The sequence below is a fragment of the Pelophylax lessonae genome (assembly GCF_965119305.1).
Source record: "Pelophylax lessonae genome assembly, chromosome: 8".
In the NCBI taxonomy this organism is placed as follows: domain Eukaryota; kingdom Metazoa; phylum Chordata; class Amphibia; order Anura; family Ranidae; genus Pelophylax; species Pelophylax lessonae.
Genome location: NC_138775.1, coordinates 85,221,321 through 85,245,504, shown reverse-complemented (window position 1 = coordinate 85,245,504; position 24,184 = coordinate 85,221,321). Strand labels below are relative to the sequence as shown.

The window sequence follows — 24,184 nt, the reverse complement described above, 5'->3', positions numbered from 1 at the left end:
CCTCACACAGCTCACTAGCATAAAAAAACCATTCAAATGGTCAGAAGAAGCCAATAAAGCTTTTCACTTGTTAAAGACAAGGTTTACGTCCGCTCCCATATTACGCCATCCAGACCCATCCCTCCAATACATTCTGGAGGTAGATGCTTCAAACATGGCAGTAGGAGCAATACTCTCCCAACGACCAACCCACACTTCACCACTTCATCCAGTCGCCTTTTTTTCTAAATCCCTAAGCAGTCCCGAGATAAATTACCCCGTGGGTGAAAAGGAACTGCTTGCTATAAAATTGGCTCTGGAGAATTGGCGACATTTACTCGAAGGCACCCAATTACCAATAATTATATACACGGACCATAAAAACCTCCAATATCTTCAGACTAGAAAAACTCTCTCGCACCGACAGGTACGATGGTCACTATTCTTTCTAAGGTTTAACTTCCTAGTGACTTACACACCTGCAGATAAGAACAAAAAGGCGGATGCACTATCACGACTAACTGAAGAAAACTACTTTGAAATCCCTTCCGTTCCTATAATACCTCACAAACGCATTATTGGAGTTGTCCGTTCCTTGAAGGAAGAGGTTTTGCATGGTATAAGTTTGGATTCACCCCCACCACAACTAAATACTGATGCAGAAGGCTTCCTCTACTACAACGACAAACTTTACATACCACCTACCCTACGCACCAAGATCTTGGAATTATCTCATGATGTGCCTATGGCAGGACATATGGGTATGACAAAGACTCTTAATTTGATTTCCTGGCAATTCTGGTGGCCTGACATGAAAACATCTATACAAAAATTCGTCTCTTCGTGCAATGTCTGTGCCAGGTCCAAAATTGACACTACGAGACCATCCGGTCTACTATGCAGTCTACCAATACCCCAAACTCCATGGGAAGTTTTGTCCTTGGACTTCATCGTAGAATTGCCTCTTTCCAAAGGATTTAATACCATCTTGGTGTCAGTGGACCATCTGACAAAGATGGCACATTTCATTGCTATTCGCAGACTACCTTCGTCCAAACAAACGGCAGAACTCCTGATGAAACATGTCTTTAGATTACATGGTATCCCAAAAACTCTTCTGTCTGACCGTGGATCCCAATTTATTTCTAAGTTCTGGCAAGAACTATGTCATATACTACGGATCGAGCGGAAGCTCACTTCTCCTTACCATCCGCAGACCAACGGACAGACTGAAAGAGTCAACCAATGCATCGAGCAGTATTTACGTTGTTACACTTCTTACCAACAGGATGATTGGGTGGATCTTCTCCCTCTGGCAGAATTTGCCTACAACAACGCAACCCACAGTACAACCAAGCAGAGTCCGTTCTACTTGAACTATGGGTTTCATCCCTCTATTCTTCCACCACGCATCCTTCCTTCAAACAACCCAGTAGCCTCAGACTATCTTACCCAAATAAAGGATTCTCTGGGTTTATTAAATACTACCATTGCACACGCTCACAGTCAACAAAAGAAGTACTATGATCTTCGCAGAAGACCTTCTCCACAGTACACTATCGGGGACCTCGTTTGGCTCTCAACAAAAAATTTAAGACTGAAGATCCCTAGCAAAAAGCTTGGACCACTGTTCTTGGGACCTTTCCCAATCAAAAAACTTATTGGAAAAGCTGCAGTACAGCTTACATTGCCAATAGACCTAAAAATCCATCCCATTTTCCATGTGTCGCTACTGAAGCCCCATGTTCCGGACCAAGGAATAAGGCCAAATATTCCACCTCCGCCTCCTGTACAAGTTGAAGGTGGAGAAGAATACGAGATAAAAGAGATTCTGGATTCTCGTATCTACAGAAGAAGACTTCAGTACTTGGTTAGATGGAAGAACTATGGGCCCCAAGACGACACCTGGCTAAACACCTCTGAAATACATGCCCCTAGATTAATCCGCAATTTTCATGCGAGATACCCAGACAAACCAGCTCCAGAGGCCTTCAGGAGCCGGCCTTAAGGGGGGGGTATTGTAATGTTCCGGTACCTTTGGTACCCTAAATTACTCTTTTCACAAGTGTATGCGCCCCACCATTCTCTTTTGGAAAGGTGCGCATACACCTTTAAGACTGAAGCTGTCATCACTCAGCGCCGGACTAGATGGCTATTTAAATCGCCGGTTCTCACTCACATGTGTTCGTTCAAACACCCTTACTTGGATGCTAACTTGGCTTGAAGCTTTCGTGCTTGCAAGCATACCTCGCTGACGGAACCTCGCTGCGCTGATCCCTGCATCCCGTCTTCCGGATCATCCGCTCCTCCTGAACCAACCTTCGGCTGTATTGCTATTAGTGCTAAGTACCCCGCAGGGGAACCCTCTATAAACTTATACTAAGCTTACACTATCTAGCTCTGCATAGTAAAGACTATTTATCACATCTGCATATCTAGATTGCTAGCTCTTAAGACTACTGCTACTTATTCCTGCACTGGGTTGATCTCTCTTGTATGTCCACCTGCTACTCTGTCATCTGCTACCATACATGATTGCTAAACCTACCTGCATCCATCTGCTACTGTCTTACCTTCAAGTGTCTGTCACCTACCACCTCCACTCAACCTGTCTCTTAAATCTTCATCACTGTGTTACTACATACATAAAGTCACTCTAGGAACCAGCTTGTTGAGTGTGTGTATTTACTAGCTGAATTAAGACCTTCCACACATGATGAGTCATTGAGGTTGGGAATGGTATCTCAGCATCTCTCTTACATGACTACTGAAGTGGAATATTTCTGCAGCTGAAAATCCACACCATACATGAAACGCAGGAGCGTTACAGTACAATGATAACTTTTTTGGGCATGTCTAGTACACCCAAAGTCTGCAACTGGTTAAGACATTTAGGTTCTAGTAGACCCCAATATCTCTCCTGCCCAGTGATTCACCTGGCCCAGCTTAGCACTGAGCTTGATCAGCAATTTACACAGCTGTTTAACTGGAACAGTGACAGCTCTGAACCTGAAAATGCTCAGAGGTGAGCACTTTCAGGTTCACAGTCAGCAGAATAAATAAGGGAGCAGATTTTCCACAACCTCATCCCACTTACTATGTAAGTGGGAGGAGCATAAAAGCTCAGGATCCATCGAGGGAGGACAGCATCTTGTGAGTCACAAAAAAGTGATCAGGCTTCTCTGCAGCCTCCCAGATCACTTTTACAGTAAATCCAGGTGGTGGCTGAAACAAAACTAAAACCAGCTCATGGCTGCCACTGTAACTGTCAACTTGTTTATCCTCTTCAGACTTTGGATATACTAGACACATCTGAAGAGGTTAACGAGGACCTGAACTGTGGAAGCTGTGCCTGAAAAAATCAAGCAGAGGACAAAGGACTAGTCACCAGTATTGTCTGTAGCCTCACTCTAGCTGATCTTTTTCTCCTAATTGACTTTCCCTTCCTTAGACAAGCAAAAAATGGAAAAGAACAGAGCAGCGCAGTAAATGTGTATTATTATTGGACGTAATTTAGAATTTTATCACACTCTTATAATCTGTATGTTTTATGTGACCTGTTACAACCTTACCCAAATCCGTAAAATCAGTGTGTATATGCAGTAAAGCATGCTTGTTATACTCACTGTGGAACCTAAGGGGTTGTCTTCTGCATTGTGTAAAAAGGCTGTTTGAGCCTGGCTTCTCTGATCCTCCCCTCTTTCCACTGTCCCCTGATAATTTCCTGATAACAGAGTCTATGGAGTCAGGCTGCACATGCTCAGTTTGGGGTGTGTTGCTAGAGAGGTTTTTTTTTTCCGGGAGAGTGTATGTGATCAGCGCAGGGTCAATCAGCACTGTCCAGGCAGAGGCTCAGGGGTCTTGCAGTCTCATAGGACAGTCAGAAAACTCCTCCTACAAGCCTTAACCTGTGCTTGGCTGGACACTGATAGAAGTCACAAGACTGCTCTAAGTGCTGATAAGAAAAGGTGTTTAGCAGTTTATATCTCCTAAAATGATTGCACTTTCATGTTCTGTGTACTGTGGGAGACCAGACCAGATGTAGTGAATGTAGGGACCTGGGTTTAGCAACACTTTATTATCAAATAATCATTTAAAGTATTACTAAAATCAAAACCTTGTTTGTTTGTTTTTTTAGTTTTGGATAGCATGGAGATGGTTAGAACTCATGTCACATTTTATTGCTGTTTGTGCCCAATTTGGGCGATTCAACCTGTCTTTGTTCTTTTTCGCCATTGTCATTGAAAGTAAAAGGAAATCCCAAATTTTGGGTTGGCCCCAGAAAAGTAATAGAGGGGAAATCTTCCAGTGGGGACACTATTTTTTTTTGACCCTCCCTTACTCTATCCAAAGTGAAAGAATAAAGTTTTGCCTTTAGTTGACTTTAGACTGTCCTACAGCAGCCTTTAAACAAGTCCCCAGTCAGTTGCTATATGATTTACAATCCACAAAATGTAAAAGAAAACTTCTTTACCTTTCCTAATTGATCCCAGTCCTCCATTTGTGTCTCTTATGCTCCCCTTCTCAGGCAGTGCATCCTAATGCCCCGTACACACGTGCAGATTATCTGAAGACTTTTGTCTGTAGACTTACCAAAACCATATAATATGAGGTCAAACCTAAACACTTTCAATTTGTATGCAATCCGGCAGGCCCTTGCACTACATAGAAAAGGTAAATCTGAAGACAAAAGTCTTCAGATAATCTGCACGTGTGTACGGGGCATAAAGTGAGAGGGTTTTAGCAGAAGTAGTGGGCAGGACTGGGTATGGCCAGGTGCTCATGGACAAGCTAAAGGCTTGTGAAACAGCACTGGCCATACTGATAGCCACTTATACTGTAGCTAATGGAGTTGTGAAGTCAGAAGGTTTTTTTTTATCTTGATTCATTCTATGCATTGAGATAAAAAGCATTTTGTGTGTAGCAGCCTCCCCAGCACCCCCTAATACTTATCTGTGCCCCATCTCTATCCAGCGATGTTCATCCCTCGCCTGCCACTGCGCCTCAGCACTAAAAGTCAAGTTGAATAAGAAATGATAAGGAAATTCACAATAAATTAAATACATTAAATTCTTTCATTAAAAATGAATTAAAGAAAGGATTGCATGAGGACTCGAAGGCATACAATGCGATTAGAGGAGAAGCGTTTTAACCTCAGGCAACGCAGGGGGTTCTTTACTGTAAGGGCTACAGGATTGTGGAATTATCTACCACAAGAGGTGGTTTCTGCGGGAAGTATGGTTGCTTTCAAAAGACTCTTGGACGTACATCTCAATGATCAGAACATTCAGGGGTATGAGAGATGATTACGGCCACACACACCTACACAGGTTGAACTGGATGGACTATTGTCTTTATTCAACCTTAACTACTATGTAACTATGTAACTATGTATTGCCACCTGAGTGCAGTATTTAAAATCAGTCCTTTATTAGCATAAATGGAAATGCACTCACATGGGTAAGTGGAAAGCAGGCTTTACAACAAAGATCATCTGATCCGCTGCAGGGGAGGCAGGAGAGGTGGAGACAGCCCTAGGTCCTGGCTGTGTCAGTGGCTTCTGGCACCTCCTGGTATCCTGGCGGCATCACAGCTTCTCCCTCGTCAGAGCTGGCGAAAACGGGGCGGTGCTAGCTTTCGGGGCATGCGTGCCCCTTTGTCAGGCATTGCCTCATGCTTGACGAAGAGGCACGCATGCCCCGAATTCTATCACCGCCCCATTTCCGCCGGATCTGACGGGGGAGAAGCTGTGATGCCACCAGGATACCAGGAAGGGCCAGAATCCACTGACACAGCCAGGACCTAGGGCTGTCTCCACCTCTCCTGCCTCCCCTGCAGCGGATCGGATGATCTTTGTTGTAAAGCCTGCTTTCAACTTACCCATGTGACTGCATTACCATTTATGCTAATAAAGGACTGATTTTAAATACTACTCTCAGGTGGCGCCGCTCTGTTCTTTTCCTTTTTTTTGCTTGTCTACCATTCACAGAGTCCCCTTCTTGCTCTGGTAGAGCCGGCGGCCACCCAGCCATCCACCTCCACAAAGACTCTATCCCATGGACTGTGTATTATCATACACCAAAAACATTTATTTTTTTAATATTTTTTAAATATTTGCTTTTATGAGTGTTCCTTTTATACTGTAGGTTTAATAGCACTGGTCTATTATCTGTTTCTACTTTAAAAATAAAGAAAGAAGCAGGTGCGCTAAACTCATATGTGTCAACCAATCAGGTTGAGGTGAACCAACAGAGTGATATTAAAATAAATTAGTCACAAAACTAATAATGCATATCTTGCAGTGAACTGGTGGATGTAACTAATACGCCTCCAGGGCAGATACGGTGAGTAAATCAGCAATGTGAAATTAGGAAAAATGCACACTGGTATAAAGTGAGAAAAAACTTGGTTGCTTCCACGCCTAAAGAGATCTATCTCCAGAAGAGAGACCTTCTGGATATACAAACTCAAATGCTCCCGTCCCCTTGGGCACAATGTCGAATGGGACATTAACTCATTCATTAACAACAGCTGAATGAAATCTAGATAGTTATGTCCCATTCGTCTGATATATTCCCATCTTTTAATCAACATCAGTTCCGGTTTTAATCTTTGAGTTCTATGGGTTGATACCCTGACTAGAACTCTGTTTCTCTTATACACTATAGACTAATGTGTCTTAGTTTTTAATCACCAATTTTAATACACATTTTATCTTGACATTTTTCTGTGCGATTTTATTTGCAATATACCAAATAGATTTTATTCTAATTTTATTCCATGTTTATTTTTATATGATAAACCCATAATATGTTCTATATATAGGGAGTACGGCTAACCCTTGGACAATTTTATCCTTTTCACAATGGGCATGCAAAAAACAATTTGTCTTAATACTCCCTTATTCACATTTTATTATGTTATGGGAGATATAAATTGTACATTTGTTTATAAACATAGGATATCCCTTTTTAATTATACCACATATCAACCATATGCATATCTGGAAGAGAGCGCAGATCCAACCCCCGGTGGATGCACCTAGTATACGGATTAAATCTCCAGAAATCTTGTTTTCCATTTTTAAGCATATATGGTACTTTTTAGTAACTTCTATGCACATTTGTCGAGATCATACTCGGGATTTACGCTGAGATTTTAGGGCACTACATGATTTCTTGCCCGAGGTAAACATTGGTACATCCTTTGCAGACACCGGAAGTTCGCTCTGTACTCCCACATTTAAGGGCGGAGATGACGATGCGTGCTATCTCCTGGCTCCGTTGACGTCCGCTTTAGGAGGAAACGCGTCAGAGAGGAGCGCTGCATCGTCATCACTCATCGCCGCGGACCGCGCTGCAGGCGGCCGTGGTCATCCTCTCTTCGGTCCAGTCCCGAGGCGCTAATAAAGACGATATATGTAAGTGCATCCTGTATTTTTTTAATAAATGGTAAGAAGGTACTGCACTATTGTTTGGTCTTTATTTTTATGAGAAACGTGAGGACATATTCATTGGTACCAAAGGGGATTTATCCAGATTGAGGCTGCCCAGGAAAGAGGACACTTATCATCAGGAGAGCTTATGATCAGCCCTATACCATTAATCATCCGGTAAGAGGCTCATCCTCCCTTTTGAGTGGTGTTTTCTAGCACATATCCTCACTTGAGCATTTTTCTTCATCTGGATTCTATTATCTACACGCCCTATGATTTCTATTCTCTGGTAAGGGGCCAGTCTAGACATGGTGGTGGGATCACCTGCACCTTAAGTTGCTGTGAACATTTCACCTGGAAGTCACCGTATATATTACACGATAGCACGGACATTGTTTTGGACTTTATGCATCTCATCTTATTTTTATATTTTTTTAAGAGTTTTTTCTCACTTTATACCAGTGTGCATTTTTCCTAATTTCACATTGCTGATTTACTCACCGTATCTGCCCTGGAGGCGTATTAGTTACATCCACCAGTTCACTGCAAGATATGCATTATTAGTTTTGTGACTAATTTATTTTGATATCACTCTGTTGGTTCACCTCAACCTGATTGGTTGACACATATGAGTTTAGCGCACCTGCTTCTTTCTTTATTTATATTATTTTCCCGATTGGTTCTAAGGTTGCAGCTTTACTTCTTTTACATCCAGCGCACTTCTTTTATACTTATTATCTGTTTCTACTTTCCCTTCCTTGTTGCACACTTTGGGGGTCATTTACTAAAGACAAATACGTTGTTCAGTTTAAAAGCGAAGTTGCACTTTGCAAGGGAATTTTTTTCCCCATAGCTTAGTGAATACGGTAAAGCTTCACTTTGCAAAGAATACCCAGTCACAGGCAAAGAAAAAATAAAAAACATTTTTGCTTGCACTTGATCAGATGATGGAAGCCAGCAGAGGTTCTCCTCTTTCACTAAGCTCTAGGGATATTTCCCTTGCATAGTGCAACTGCACTTGCAAAGTGAATAGTCTATTAGCTTTTAGCAAATCATCCATTGTATCTGTGTGTGGGCGGCATTTTGATAGAGTAGGAGAGCTTGAATTCTTCATTTCAGGGCTGCCCCTTTTCATAACAGATGATTTGACGACTGATGGATAAATAATAAAGTACTAGTAGCAGAGGCATAGAAAGCACAGATCCACAGACTGAATGAAGCAAAAGCCAGGGAATGCTTGTCTGCAGGTTCTCGGGTACAGCTTTCTCTCAAGGAGAACACTGAACAGCTCGGTAGTGCTATCACCAAATCTCATTCTAAATCTCATAGGGATAACAGTGAGAGGGACCGTGCCCTAGGTGATCTTGCAATGCAGATATCTAGCTATATGGCTCAGCGCATGACTTAAAGGGGGAAGGCAAGGCAAATGTGTACTGCTTTGATCTTAGAAAAATTTAAGACAAAGGGGCAACTTTTAATGTATATTAGGCTGGCCATGGATGGATCGAAACTTGGCTGGTTCAGCAGGAACTGGCTGAATTTTGATTTATCTATGGGCAGGCTGGGTGTTCTGAAGTTGATCCATCAATCAACTCCAGTACAACCAGCCTTCCGGGGTTTTTTTTTTGTGCGATCACTGCCAGCAGCTATAAGGGTAAAGGCTCCCTACCGGCAGAACACAGTAGTGTTAGGGGAGGGATTCCCTTAATCAACACTGACTGCGTGGATGGGGAAACAAGCAATTTTCTTTCCATCAAATTGTAATTGAAGGAAAGAAAATGTCATATTGTTTAGCTAGCCTTAAGCCCCGTACACATGCATCGAAAATTGGCAGGGAATTTTTGTCCAACGTGCGATCTGCCGATTTTCGGCTTGTTAGTATGATGCTTCCGACAACCGACTCCGACTTTTTTCGGCCGAAAAAAATCTGGTGTGCAGACTATAAAATTTTTGTTGGCCGTCAAAACACGGCTGATTTTCGTGCAGTCAGTACTGATTTTGACAGGGAAAAATCTTATGAGCAAGACTGGGCATGCTCAGAGAAGAAAGAACACAAAGAAAGCAAACCAACACATGACATCACTTCAGAAGCAGATTTTTGTTGGGCGAGAAAATTTGTGTGCAGTCTAGGCACATTCCAACCAACAAAACACAACTCTGGACAAAAGACGGACGATCGGTCGGCCGATAATCGTTGCGTGTGTACGGGGCTTAAGATATAAATAAAATTTCTAGATGTTCCCTATAATATAGCAATTCATCAACATTTTGACTTCAGGTGCATTGTGTATTGTGCCAGTATAGAAGCTTGGTAGGTGGGAAAAATTACAATTTTTGTGTACTTTAAAGTGGAATTCCAGCCTAACTTAACTATCCCTTAAATGTTCCCCACTCCTGCTACCTATCCAGCCTAAGCTGTGTAAAAAAGATGTGCATACATCACAAGATCCCACAGCTCTGGCTCACCTGTGTCAGTGAGTGGCAGCTGCAGGGGAGAGAAGGGAGTGCCAACAATGGCTGTGCTATGGAAACTAGGTTATCTATGAATGATGTCACGGCTCCTGCAATTTCCAGCCGTTGTCAAATGCTCCCTGACACACGGAACCCAGAGTTATGGAATCATGTGACCGGACTGGAGTGGACCAAAAAAAGGTAAGCAAACACATCTCTTTTACACAGGTTACGCAGGATAAGTATCAGGAGGGGGAGGAATCATTTAGGCATAGTTCGGTTGGGCTGGACATCCACTGCCAGTAGCTAAAGATCTATTTATGTTGATGTGGGAGTTTCACCAAAGGTAACTCCCTATGTTTTTCATCATTGTCCAGATTGACAACATGTTTACTGTATATTAAAGCATACATCTGTAAGTTGTCTGCTTGTTTTTAGTGCTAATAACTTAACTATGTTTAATTAATTAAGGATAATCGATGGAGTAACATATAATGGTGTAGTTAAAGAAAAAGAAGTTGCAAAGAAACAATATGAAAAGGCTGTTTCAAGAGGACAAACAGCTGGACTTGTCAAGTAAGTCATGTGTATCATGTCCGTCATTTACACCTATGTGCCACACAGATTGTATTCACAGTATTAGGGTCACCAGAAATTAGTGTTTGTAGATATGTCATTATTTCAGTAATTCACTACAAAATGAAAGGTCCCTAAATTTTGCATGTTTCATGACATTTTGATAGTCTGTTTAGGAGTGTCTGCCCCTGCAATTACGTTAGAAATATAAAACAAGTTAATAGAGGTAAATTCTACAAATTGCTAATTTTTCAGTTTTGCTCCCAGGATAAGCTCTGTTCCACTGGTTTACAAAATAGTGGTAGATGAACCCTTGCAGTACTTTAAAAAGGGGAAAGTGACAGGTTTACTTTAAATCTTTTTATATACACTAAACCCTCTGCAAGCGGTCTCCAAACTTTCTAAACAAAGGGCCAGTTTATTGTTCTTCAGACTTTAGGAGGGCCAGACTGTGGACAGTGGGAGTAGACAAGGTCTCAATCAACGTCATTGGGAAAAAATAATGCCCCATTGTTTGTTTAAGTGAGAGTGATTGATCCCCATTATTGGTGTAAATGGCAGGAATTGTGCCCCATCTTTGATATCATTGCACCCCATCATTGGTGTCATTGAATGGAATTGTGCCCCATCATTGATGTCATTGGGCTCCATTGTTGGTGTCATTTGGAGGAATTGTGCCCCATTGTTGGTGTTATTGGGGGGAAATGTGCCCCCTTGATGGTGTCAGTGGGGGGAATTCTGCCCCATTGTTGGTATCAGTGGATGAAACAGTGTCCCAAGGGCTGGATAAAAGCAAGCAAGGGGTCACACCTGGCCCCCAGACCACAGTTTGGAGACCACTGAGCTAGTGAGAGCAAGCAATGATCCTGATAACCCCAAGCAGTAGCCAACATAAATACAAATATTGATAATTTGATATGGAAACATAGTGATGAAAAGAAAATTAAGGCACTCTAAATAAATAGGTAAACTGACACAAATATCTCTTGTATTACTTTGCTTTTTTGCATCTCTTCTTGATATACCCTATTGGTTGGGCCAACATATTGTAGAGTAGAACTACCGAAATTATTTTTTTTTACCAAAATGCAAAACAGTGCCAGGTGTAGTATGAATAGTATGAAATAAACTGCTGGAAAACCCCACTGCAAACCCCCCCCCCCCCCACGGAAATCCAAAAGGGTCAGCAGTATGTGAATTTATGGTACCACAATGCACTGCACCACTGACTGTGCAATACATATGTAATGAATGGGTGTAAAGCCAGACTAAGCTGAAGTTACCTTTAGTGTAACCTGCATGTGAAAATAATTCATAGATTTAGAGCTGTAGATATCTGAAGTTATATGCAAATCTTGACTTTTTCTATAAAAGTTGAGTTTAGCTCCACCCACCTCTAGCATCCCTATTGTTTAACCACTTGACCTCCGAAAGGTTTTACCCCCTTCATGACCAGTGCATTTTTTGCTATTTAGCACTGCATTACTTTAACTGGCAATTGCATGGTCATGCACCATCGTACGCAAATTATATTTTCATCAATTTTTGACACAAATAGAGCTTTGTTTTGGTTGTATTTGATCTCCACTGGGTTTTTTATTTCCAGCGATATAAATGAAAAAAGCCTGAAAAGTTTGAAAAAAAAAAATATTTTCTTCTTTCTGTTATGAAACATATCCAATAGAAAAAACAAAAAAAACAATAAAAAACAAAAACTATTTCTTCATAAATTTAGACCAAAATGTATTCTGCTACAAATCTTTGCTAAAGAAAAAATCACAATAAGTATATATAATAATTGGTTTATGTGAATGTTATAGTGTCTACAAACTATGGTATACTGTATATACTGGAATTCATGCAGGTATGACATTATACTAGTAATGTCGGTAATCAGTGACTTATAGTGGGACTGTGATAGTGTGGCGGGCAACCTGGCATATGCTGACGTAGGCTGGGAGTTACACTAAATGACTATGAATAGTGATGTTAATACAGTGATCATTGCTAACACTGCACACTGTCATTGTGCCAATGACACTGGCTGGGAAGGGATTAACATCTATGGGCAATCAAAGGGTTAACTGTTTGTAATGTGTGCTGCTTTTACTTAACTATCTGCCTGTTTTTTCTCCCCTTTGCAGGGAAAAGAAACAGCCAGATCACTGTTCACAATACACAGAGTTCTTTGTTTTTGTAAACACAGAACTCTGTGTGTAACTGGCCACAGCCAATCAGCTGACTTCAGCAAAAATCATTGGCTGAAATTAGCTGCCAAACCCGTGTTGTGTCCAATCACAGCACGGGGCAGCAGGGTGGCATGGGTGCGCTCAAAACCCAGGAGAAATGCCACAATGCACAGCAACTCTTGTGGGTGGGTGGGAAGTAATGAAATTGTACTGAGGGAAATAAGTAGTTTGCTGTTGCTGACCTTTACTTCTAAAAACACTAGTTTCCTGGCTACCATGCTCTTCTAATGTCTTCATTATGTTCTAAGTAAACCTGGCCATAAACGCATCAAAATTCTGATCCATCTGTAGCACCCTCCTAGGTAGGTGCTAGAGAGTGAGTATAGTTTTGGCTCTGTCTGCCTATCAGAGGAGCAGCAGGGAAATCAATATTACTTTCTGATTACCAGAGAGCAGGATCTGTGATTTAGGTCTGCTCATGGTGCTTAGCGTGTGATTCATCTGGTCTAGGGAGTGTTTCACACTGGTCCAATAGGGAGGCATATTGGACAGTGGAGGAAATCTGACCAATGGGTACACATTCTTTGATACAGCCCCAGTGATTGGCACAGACTGATCGTATCGGTTCATTGTGGGGTGTGGTATAAAAGCCAGGAGCACATGTGCTGTGGGGTCTTTGGCTGGTGAGCAGAGTCCCGGAGGGAGGGTGGCGGCTGCCCCCTCCTCTGTAGCAGTTGCATGTGGTCACAGGCAGTTGGCCTGGGGACCAGAAGGAAGGAGCTGAACCCAGGGGTCCATGAGAGCTGACTGGAGGGGTAGAGACACTGGAGACCCTCGAAAAACAGTATAGTGAGTAAAGGGGATCGTGTCTAGGGGCCTTACCTGTGGGGGGCCATCCCGGTGTACGATGGTCATAGGACGGGCGTCAGCGAGTGAAGTGAAAGGGGGTACTAGGTGTGTATCCTGAAGATAATTCATCCCAACAAGTCAACTACACAGAGGCTTAATTCTAAATTCATCTAAGTTGCAAGGTGAATCAGCAGCCTGGCTGCATTTTCAGACAGAAGTCCTCATCTATTGTGAATAGTTCCCTTCTCCGATCCCTAATTTAAATAAAATCACAAAAACAACTACATCCCCTAGACTGTTCATTGTCTGAGCCAGAGTGTAAAGAGTAAAATCGTGCATGCTGCAGTTGCTATCGGTAACCCAGGGGATCCCACAGTGAGTAATCCAGGGGGGCAGTGCTACACATCTATGGACAGGCTTGTTGTTCTGAAGTTGATCTATTAATAGATGTCAGTGCAACCAGCTTGTCTGTTTTTTTTCATTCAATTGCTGCTGGCAGCTATAGCCACCAGCATTGATCATTGTATTCTGCCGGAAGCTCCCCACCAGCAGAATACAATAGTGCTGTGTTGATGAGGGAATCAAGCAATTTTTTTTTCCTTCACCTGGAGTTTGAAGGAAAGAAATTTGCATAATGTATGGCTAGCTTTACTTATCCCAGGTCAAGTATTGAATTCAGAGGCAGTCAAGCAATAAGCATTTTCAGTAGGTCAGCCTCTATATTTCTCAAAGTGCAGATTTTCTTTAATGTGATAGATAGCCTCACTGGCAAGTCTTGAGGTAGGAAGGAGGGGAAACAAGCATGGCTTTCACTTGATTTTCATATAATTTCAGATACATATTTTTCTGGTAACCTCTGCTTATTTGTTTGTTTTTTATTTTATGCTCAGAGGTGCCTAAAACTACTGTAATGCAAAACAAGAACTGCCTGTATAACTACTGTATATGTCAAACTACAGTATGTCAAATTATATCATCTACATGCTAAATATTAATGGTGATCCTTGAAATGTTTTTTTCACCAATATACAGGGCGTCTGGCAGAAAGACGGAGAAGTTCACGGTGTCAGTCAATGTGGCATCAGAAAGTAAAGTCACCTTTGAATTGGTCTATGAGGAAATGCTAAAACGACATTTAGGAAAATATGAAATTTTCATCAAGGTTCAACCAAAAGCACTTGTTAAAAACTATCAGGTATATATTCTGTGCACAATATTATTACAATTGCTGCACTATGTTATTACTATTCTACTTTTATGTATAGTACTGTGCAAATGTTTTAGGCAGATGTGAAAAAATGCTGCAAAGTAAGAATGCTTTCAAAAATATATTTTTATTGTTTATTTTTTATCAATTTACAATATGCAAAGAGAGCGAGCAGAAGAAAAATCGAAATCAAATCAATATTTGGCATGACTACCCTTTGGCTTTAAACCAGCATCAATTCATACACTTACACCTTTGTACACTTGCACAAAGTCAGGGATTTTGTAGGATTAGATTCAGGTGTATGATTAAACAATTATACCAAGTAGGTGCTAATGATCACCAATTTCATATGTAAGTTAAAATACAGTCATTCACTGAAACAGAAACAGCTGTGTAGGAGGCTTAAACTGGGTGAGGAACAGCAAACTCTGGAAAAGGTAAGGTTGTAGAAGACAGTTCCGGTAGAGGTTATGCACTGTGGCAAGACTGAGCACAGCAACAAAATACAAGGTAGTTATACTGCATCAGCAAGTCTCTCCCAGGTAAAGATTTCAAAGCAGACTGGGGATGTGCTGTTCAAGCTCTTTTGAAGAATTACAAGGAAACATTGAGGCTTGTAGACACAGTGGTCATCCAAGGAAATTTACTGCAGCAGACGAAAGACACATTGTGCTTACTAGAACTGGCAATTTAGCTGGACATGTATCTGCAAAGTAGTGAACGAAATTTCACGGTAGGTCATAGTAGGAGTTGCAGTAGGCAGAAAAGAGAGAGGGGGGGGGGGGGTTGGGGTTTGCTGTTAGTGTCCCTCCAAACTTTATCTATCCCTTTAAGGCAATTTCTATAGGATTGTCACTCTCAATAACCACTGAGAAAGAAAGTTGAGCGTGTTGGATCCAGGAGTTCCTTATCTTGAGGAACCACTTATGTGAGTCAGTAAGTATACTTGTTAACTTGTTAATGATAAAAAAAAAATAGTCTATCCTCTTCAGCTCCTCATTTGAGTACATTTTTTTCTTCCCAGTATATGCTATGGTTTTCTTGGCAGCCAAAAAGACATAGGTTGTAAGTTTATGGTAAAATTCGATGAGGAAAGTGAACAGATAGACTTTACAAATATATTTTTTAAGAATGTTTTTAATTATTGCAGTATAATCAATCTGATGTAATTTGGCATTCCAGCATGGAATATTCAAGGGCAATATTACTTCACAGGTGGCTACATACAACAGGTGTGAGGTTGAGAAATCACGGCAACAAATATTTAGTATGGTGGTAGACAATATATTGAGTTATCTTAACAGTTTATCCGTATGCAGTCCATCGGTAATTATGGAGCAGGTTTTGTGGAACTCTCCGTTCATATATTAGGTAAATTGTACAACTGATAGTGGAAGGTCTAGAGGTCGAAGGTTGTGGGTTTAGACCTCAATAACATGCCCATAGAGATAATTTAGCCAGTGAAGATTATAATGTAGAAAGAAAGAACAAAAGGAAGTAAAAATAATGTCTTACCCGAGAAGACCAGGAGGAGAGGTAAAAGGGCACGGAGCACGGGGGGGGGGGGGGGGGGGAAAGGAGCGAGAGTGAGGAGGATAGAAAAGTGTGAAAAAAAAAGGTCAGATGCTGCACATAGGAATAATCTGTTGGGATGGTCTCAATTGTGAGCATCAAAACAGACCAAGGGATCCCACACTCTCTCATAAATGGTTAGAGTATTGTTCATTCTAGCTGGGAGAACTTCCATGAGTTTAACTTCCTGTATGAGAGTACAGAGTCTTGGTCTGATGGGTTTGCTTCTAATGACAAGCGATTAGGCATCTTGCACCAGTTAGTACATGTAAGAGAAGTGTGCATGCATCTTTAGACACATTAGAGGGTGGAAAAACCCACAGATAGGTGAGCAGATTAGGAGTTACGTTTTGAAAAACAGCATGGATAAGGGTCAATTGTCAGAATGCCTGTATACTGGGGCAAGTCCAAAATATGTAGAACAACGTCCCTGAATGGTTCAGACATCTCCAGAAGATGTCTGAAATGTTGATTAGTATTGAGAGTAAGTAAAAATGAAGGAATGTGATACCATTAGTAAAGGATTTTCAAAATGGTTTTCTTTATAGGTAGCACAGAGGGATGTATGGATGGCAGCCAAATTTCTCCAATATGTAGTCTTTATTTAATATGTGTTTCCATTTAAGCATGTATTATGTTATCAGGTAGGATTTTATTGCAGAATAGGGGGATATTTACTAAAACTGATCAACACAAAATCTGGTGCAGATGTGCATAGTAACCAATCAGCTTCTAACTTCAGCTTGTTCAGTTAAGCTTTGACAATAACCCCTCGTTCACATTGGAGGCGGGTTTGAAATCGTGCGAGTTCAACCGAACTCAGCTGACAGGCAAATAGAGTGAAGGGGAACGTCTCTTCCCTTTGTGAGAAGATTTGCAGACAGAGTCCCCATGTTGGGAGAGCCTTTACTGGAGGCACTGTGAATCCAGACAGAGAGCACTGTGCAAGGAAGGGGAATCGAATGACACTGAGAGCAAGTGAGTGCCAGTGTCACCATCCCATCACCCCCCACCATCACTCTGCCACTGATCCCACCCCCCCACCACTGCCACTGATCCCATCTCCCCCACTACCACCACTACAGCTACTGATCCCATCTCCCCCACTGCCACTGATCCCATCCCCCCCACCACCATCACTCTGCCACTGATCCCACCCCCCCACCACTGCCACTGATCCTATTCCCCCCTCTGCCGCCACTACAGCTACTGATCCCATCCCCCCACTGCCACCGATCCCATCCACCACCACTGATCCTATCCCCCTCCACCACCACTACTACTGCCACTAATCACATACCCAAAAGGCATTGACGGGTCACTTTGGAGGAAGATGTAAGGGAGCACTCTGGAGGTACTGTTTTAGTTCCCCCTTATATTTTCCAGAGTGCCCCCTTACATTCTCCAGAGTGATCCCTTACATCCTCCAAAATGCCCCTTAGTAATAGTAAGTTTAGTGGCAGAACTAACAGGGTCTCAAAAGTCACACTTGCGACTAGGCCCTGGCGTTCCACCACCATGTGGGAGCACCAAGATGGCAGGAGGGGGCCTGCTGCAGAACATGAGAAATGGCCCTGGGATGTGGTTAGGGAAGCCCTTCATGGTTTCTTGCACCGGGGCCCTGAAGGTTCTAGTCACGCCTCTGAGAGAATTAGTTACCAGAAACTAAAGAGGAATAAAGAGTATATTAGGCCACATTATATGGTTGCCTGTAGATGTGAATTTAAAAGGCACATTTGGCAGGTAAGTATTATTCAAAGTAAAAGTATCATATATGCACAAATAGTTTTCCAAATGTCCACACTTGTCAAGTCTTGCAATGTTTACTTAAAGTCTTATCATAAAAAATGTTTTATTTGTATTTTACACTTGAGGAAATAGACTAAATATCAGAAAATATATATTTGTATTAAACAATTGTTTTCAATGTATTTATTTATTTTTTTAACTTTATAATTTTCTTAATTACTAATTTCAGATTGACATAGAGATATATGAACCACAGGGAATCAGCTTGCTTGATGCTAAAGCATCTTTCATAACAAATGACTTGCTGCCGGCCATTAAAAAGTCCTTCACTGGAAAAAGGGTATGTTTTTAAATTAGTAAATAGCAAACATAAAGAATCGTATATAATGCCATATTGTGTCTTCAGATCTTTTGAATGTTCTGAATTTGGTAGGCAAAATTTTTTTGTGACAGTATTAGTCTACAGAAGTTAGTTCGTATGGACAACCTTTCCGAAAATCTTACTTGGAAGAATGACCATTGTGCTCAAAATTGCTCATTTATTCAGACTACTCTCTTATGTTTACAGACATTGTATATTCTAAGTTATTTTATAGTACATGTCTATGTCTGATTAGTTGCTATTCATTGATCATTTCAGACACTTTAATAAACACCATGTTCGCATCAAGAAACTGATAAGTCTACTTCTTTTACCATTTTCAGGGTCACATCTCCTTCAAACCTACATTAGATCAGCAACGCTCTTGCCCTGACTGTGCATCAACTTTAATGGATGGGGATTTTATTGTAACATATGATGTTAACAGAGAATCTCCAGGAAACATACAGGTGAGTTCTGCTTTTGGATGGTTTTGAAATACATAAATTAATTTGAATATTTTAAATCCTTTGAAAATGTAAAGAACCTATAGAAACAAAACCTTGTGAGTGTTTAGGATATCTACTGTAAACCCAAGGACAGACACGTAATATTTTGCAGGTTACCAACAATATATTATATTTCTGTTTGATAGCTGCATTAGTTTTCTCTTTGTAGAACATTTTCAGCAAGTACAGAAAATACCAGTTAATCTGGCTAGAAATGTAGTGTCTTTTTTCACTTTCTTTAAGCCGAACTGAAAACACAAAACAATGTTAAATGTCTTCCTTCTGTAAACTACTAATCCTCTCATCCCCTGTGTAAATGTGAAGACTTCTAAGAACACAACTATATCATTTATGAGTAAAGAGACTAGAGAAAAATGAATTTTAGGATTGAAGGTGTACAGTATCTCACAAAAGTAAGTACACCCCTCACATTTTTGTAAATATTTTATTACCGTATATCTTTTCATGTGACAATCCTGAAGAAATGACACTTTGCTACAATGTAAAGTAGAGAGTTTACAGCTTGTATAACAGAAATTTGCTGTCCCCTAAAAATAACTCAACACACAGCCATTAATGTATAAACTGCTGCCAACAAAAGTGAGTACACCCCTAAGGGAAAATGTCCAAATTGGGCCCAATTGGCCATTTTCCCTCCCCGCTGTAATGTTATTTGTTAGTGTTACAAGGTCTCAGGTGTGAATGAGAAACAGGTGTGTTAAATTTGGTGTTTGGTGTTGGTGGAAGTTCAACATGGCAATGACAAAGAACTCTCTGAGGATCTGAAAAAAAAAATTGTTGCTCTAAATAAAGATGGCCTAGGCTATAAGAAGATTGCCAAGACCCTAAAACTGAGCTGCAGCACAGTGACCAAGACCATACAGGGGTTTAATAAGACAGGTTCCACTCAGAACAGGCCTCGCCATGACCAACCAAAGGGGTTGAGTACACTTGCTCAGCGTCATATCCAGAGGTTGTCTTTGGGAAATATACGTATGAGTGCTGCTATCATTGCTGCAGAGGTTGAAGGGGTGGGGGGTCAGCCTGTCATTTCTCACACCATACGCCGCACACTGCATCAAATTGGTCTGCATGGCTGTCATCCCAGAAGGAAGTCTCTTCTAAAGATGATGCACAAGAAAGCCCGCAAACAGTTTGCTGAGGACAAGCAGACTATGGACATAGATTACTGGAACCATGTCCTGTGGTCAGATAAGACAAAGATAAATGTATTTGGTTCAGATGGTGTCAAGCGTGTGTGGCAGCAACCAGGTGAGGAGTACAAAGACAACTGTGTCTTGCCTACAGTCAAGTATGGTGGTGGGAGTGTCATGATCTTGGGCTGCATGAGTCCTGCCGACAATAGGGAGATACAGTTCATTGAGAGAACAATTAATGCCAACATGTACTGTGACATACTGAAGCAGAGCATGGTCCCCTCCCATCAGAGACTGGACCGCAGGGCAGTATTCCAACACACCTTCAAGACAATCACTGCTTTGCTAAAGAATCTGAGGGTAAAGGTGATGGACTGGCTAAGCATGTCTCCAGACTTAAACCCTATTAAGCATCTGTGGGACATCCTCAAACTGAAGGTGAAGGAGCACAAGGTCTCTAACATCCACCAGCTCTGTGATGTCATCATGGAGGATTGGAAGAGGATTCCAGTGGCATCCTGTGAAGCTCTGGTGAACTACATGCCCAAGAGGGTTAAGGTAGTGCTGGAAAATAATGGTGGCCACACAAAATATTGACCCTGTGGGCCCAATTTGGACATTATAACTAAGGAGTGTACTCATTTTTGTTGCCAGCAGTTTAGACATTAATGGCTGTGTGTTGAGTTATTTTGAGGGGTCAGCAAATGTACACTGTTATACAAGCTGAACACTCACTACTTTACATTGTAGCAAAGTGTCATTTCTTCAGTGTTGTCACATGAAAAGATATAATAAAATATTTACAAAAATGTGAGGGGTGTACTCACTTTTGTGAGATACTATATTGGAGCTCTTTAAAAACTTTGAGTAAGCTTAAAATAGTTTATTTTGAGCAGATGGAAGGTTGTAAAGGGGCATACATAATGTATAAAGTTTCTGATTGATACATCAAAAGACAGTGACATAGTCCGACATACACAGTTAGTGGGTCAATCAAATCAATATATCAAGAAAAGGCCAATTTCCTAGTTTTTGCATTATTACCCTGCTAAAGTCTCAGAAAAAGTACCTGCCTATAATGAGTTTATAAATTCACCTTCATCGAGACTGCCCATATTAAGTCTGTGGGCACCCATGTGCTTAACCTGTTCTTGAGATGTTTGATGTTCAGTATTGGCAAATCTGGGTTTTTGCCGATCGCTTATGAGTATACTAAATGCAGATGTTGTTTAAAGATTGTTGCATGTATTCCAAGATTTGTTGCTCTACCATGCATTTTGTTGTGTATTGTGATACACAAAATCGTTATGTTTGTGTTTTATTCCTCTTTATTGTAATTGAGTTACTGCAATAAAAACTTAAAAAAAAAATAAAGAAATAAAAGGCCTGCACATAAATGCAATCCATAATAGAGCACAGAACAGCAGAACATGTCCCTGCATATCGATCAGGAGTCGACAGTTTACTAAATGTTAGGTATAGGTATAGGGGAGGAGAAAGATAGAGAAGGAAGAGAAGAAGTGGGGCAAGAAGGTGGTGGGGCTTGAGGTTAAGTACCTCCAAGCTGCCCAGGGCATATGTTAATCTAGATCTCAAAAGCTATATTCTCCCAGGGGTCGTCCATCAAAGTCCACTGGTAAGAAATGGGAGTTATGCAAATATATACCTGAGTGACTGGGAGACCTGGTTGTTTGAATGTGGGGAGGGGGGGACATAGTTGATGTGCTTGGCCAAGGATTCTGTCCTGGTACAGGTACATCAATGGCGTTCTCCTCTTTTGGACAGTTACTGAAGAGGAACTAGGAAACTTTGTGAGGACTCTAGGTAATCATCTCTAAAACTTAAAACTCACTAGCAACTTCTATTGAAAAAGTGTTACATTCCTTGACTTGACAATCACACTCAATGAACATGGCCTCATTAAGACCAAACTGTATAGGAAATCGATTGCGACTAACAGTCTACTCCTCCAAACAGGTAGCTTCCACCCAAGAACCCTAGGTAAAAACATACCAGTCAGCCAGTATTTGAGAGCATGCAACTGCAACCCCTGCAACCGACAGGGAGGATTTAAAGCGAGAAGCATAGACTCTAAGGGAAAGATAACAATAGAGGGGTTACAATAAAAAATGGCTGACCAAAGCCTATAATAGAGCCAAGGAAAGAGAGTGTGAATCCCTAATTTTTAAACAAAATGGGAGAGGGAGTGAGGATAAGTTTAGTACACCTAGATTTAATTTACTATACACACAAGCAGCTGATAAAGTTAGGGACATTTGTTTCACCCACTGGCACCTTTTGAAGGAGGACACCACTGTGATTAGGTTTTTTCACTGGGTACCCACAAATGGTGTAAAGGAGGGCTCGCTCTTTAAGACCTCCTGGTTCCACCCACTGGCACCTTTTGAAGGAGGACACCACTGTGATTAGGTTTTTTCACTGGGTACCCACAAATGGTGTAAAGGAGGGCTCGCTCTTTAAGTGACCTCCTGGTTCACAGTGACATACGTGGAAACCAACTCACTGCTCTGCAGGCATAGGTATGACCCAATGCGGATGTTGTGAGTATAGAAGGGGACACTTTAGAACTACCCATAGGGAGCATTCTGAAATGTAGACAACAAGCCAACTGTAATACTATGGGGGTGATATATGTGATTATGTACTCCTGTCGTTCATTCTACATTGGCAAAATGATAGGACTAATCTGTAACCGCCTTCAGCAGCACATTTATGACATATCCCAATTGGTACACAAGTATGGAAGAGAAAGAATTGGGTGAAGTGCAAGCAGGGAGTCAGCGCTAGGTGCCCGGCAGGGCTCCATACCTTTACTAGGAGTGAGGTAGCGGTGATACGCTGGACAGGTGGAGAGGGCAAGGGCTCTGCGTGTCCCTCTTAAATGCACAAATAACCGTGGTGATGTATATTACAACAAGAGAGTTTATTAGACCTCAGTCATCTGTTCAAGTAAAGGTAACCCTATCCAAAGTGCCTAGCATAACCCAGAAGAACCCACTCCTAGGTGGACCTCTCATGTGACCCTTGCTTGGCACCTAATGAAGAGGGGAACATAGAGGATATGGCTTCCACCAATCAACCTCTATCTTGCCCCACAAATGTTTATTTCTAAAACTGGACCAAAAGTTTAAAAGTATAGAGTACATAGTTCCATGGGTAGCAACACAAGCCAAAAGTTAGTGCAAGATTGTGCATAAAAATCTTACTTTTGTACAGATCAATATGAGTGACCTGTATCCTCCCTTATAACCCTAGGTTCACATCAATGCAGTTGCGGTTGATGCGGTTTTCATGCGCGTTTTGCATTTTTAAACATGCATTTTTGATGCCTTTTGCATTTTTTTTTCTACTCTTTAACAAACTGTGTATAGCTGGCTGTTAAGGAGTGGGCCAGGAAGCCAACCATCACGTCATTAACCACTTAAGCCCCGGAGGATTTGGCTGCTAAACGACCAGAGGGTATTTTGCGATTCGGCACTGCGTGACTTTAACGGACAATTGCGCGGTCGTGCGACGCTGTACCTAAACGAATTTGGCGTCCTTTTTTTCCCACAAACAGAGCTTTCTTTTGGCGGTATTTGATCACCTGTGCGATTTTTTGATCACGCGCTATAAACAAAAAAAGAGCGTAAATTTTGCAAAAATAGCAATATTTTTCCCTTTTTTTTATATGAAATTCCCCCCAAAAAAAATGTAAAAATCAAAATTTTTTAATATTTTCGGCCAATTTGTTTTATGCTACCTATGTTTGGTAAAAAAAATCGCAAAAAGCGTATTTTGATTGGTTTGCGCAAAAGTTATTGCGTTTACTAACAAAGGGAAAGATTTTTGTCATTTTTGTTGTTTTTTTTTTTAACGCGTAATGGCGGCGATCTGCGATTTTTTTGCGGTACTGCGACAGATCGGACCCTTGACTGACATTTTTGACACTTTTGGGGTTACCAGTGACATTTCTACAGTAATCAGTGCTATATATATGCACTGTTACTGTAAAAATACACTGGTAGTGAAGGGGTTAACTTTATTTGAGAGGGAGGGGCTGTGTGTGTCCCTAGGGGCGTGATTCTAACTGTGATTGGCTGTGGCTTCAACTGTATGCAGAGTGATCAATGGATCTACATAGTAG

At 41.3% G+C, this 24,184-nt stretch overlaps 1 protein-coding gene across 1 annotated transcript in view; it reads left to right on the top strand.

The window, feature by feature from the left end:
* Positions 1 to 24,184, top strand: part of LOC309562159 (inter-alpha-trypsin inhibitor heavy chain H3-like) — a 234,519-nt gene that overhangs the window by 45,272 nt on the left and 165,063 nt on the right. Inside the window, exons 4-7 of the mRNA XM_082266284.1 lie at positions 10,337 to 10,441; positions 14,512 to 14,674; positions 18,240 to 18,350; positions 18,716 to 18,841. Of these exons, the coding sequence (XP_082122410.1) occupies positions 10,337 to 10,441; positions 14,512 to 14,674; positions 18,240 to 18,350; positions 18,716 to 18,841 (505 nt within the window). The remainder of the gene's footprint in view (positions 1 to 10,336; positions 10,442 to 14,511; positions 14,675 to 18,239; positions 18,351 to 18,715; positions 18,842 to 24,184) is intronic.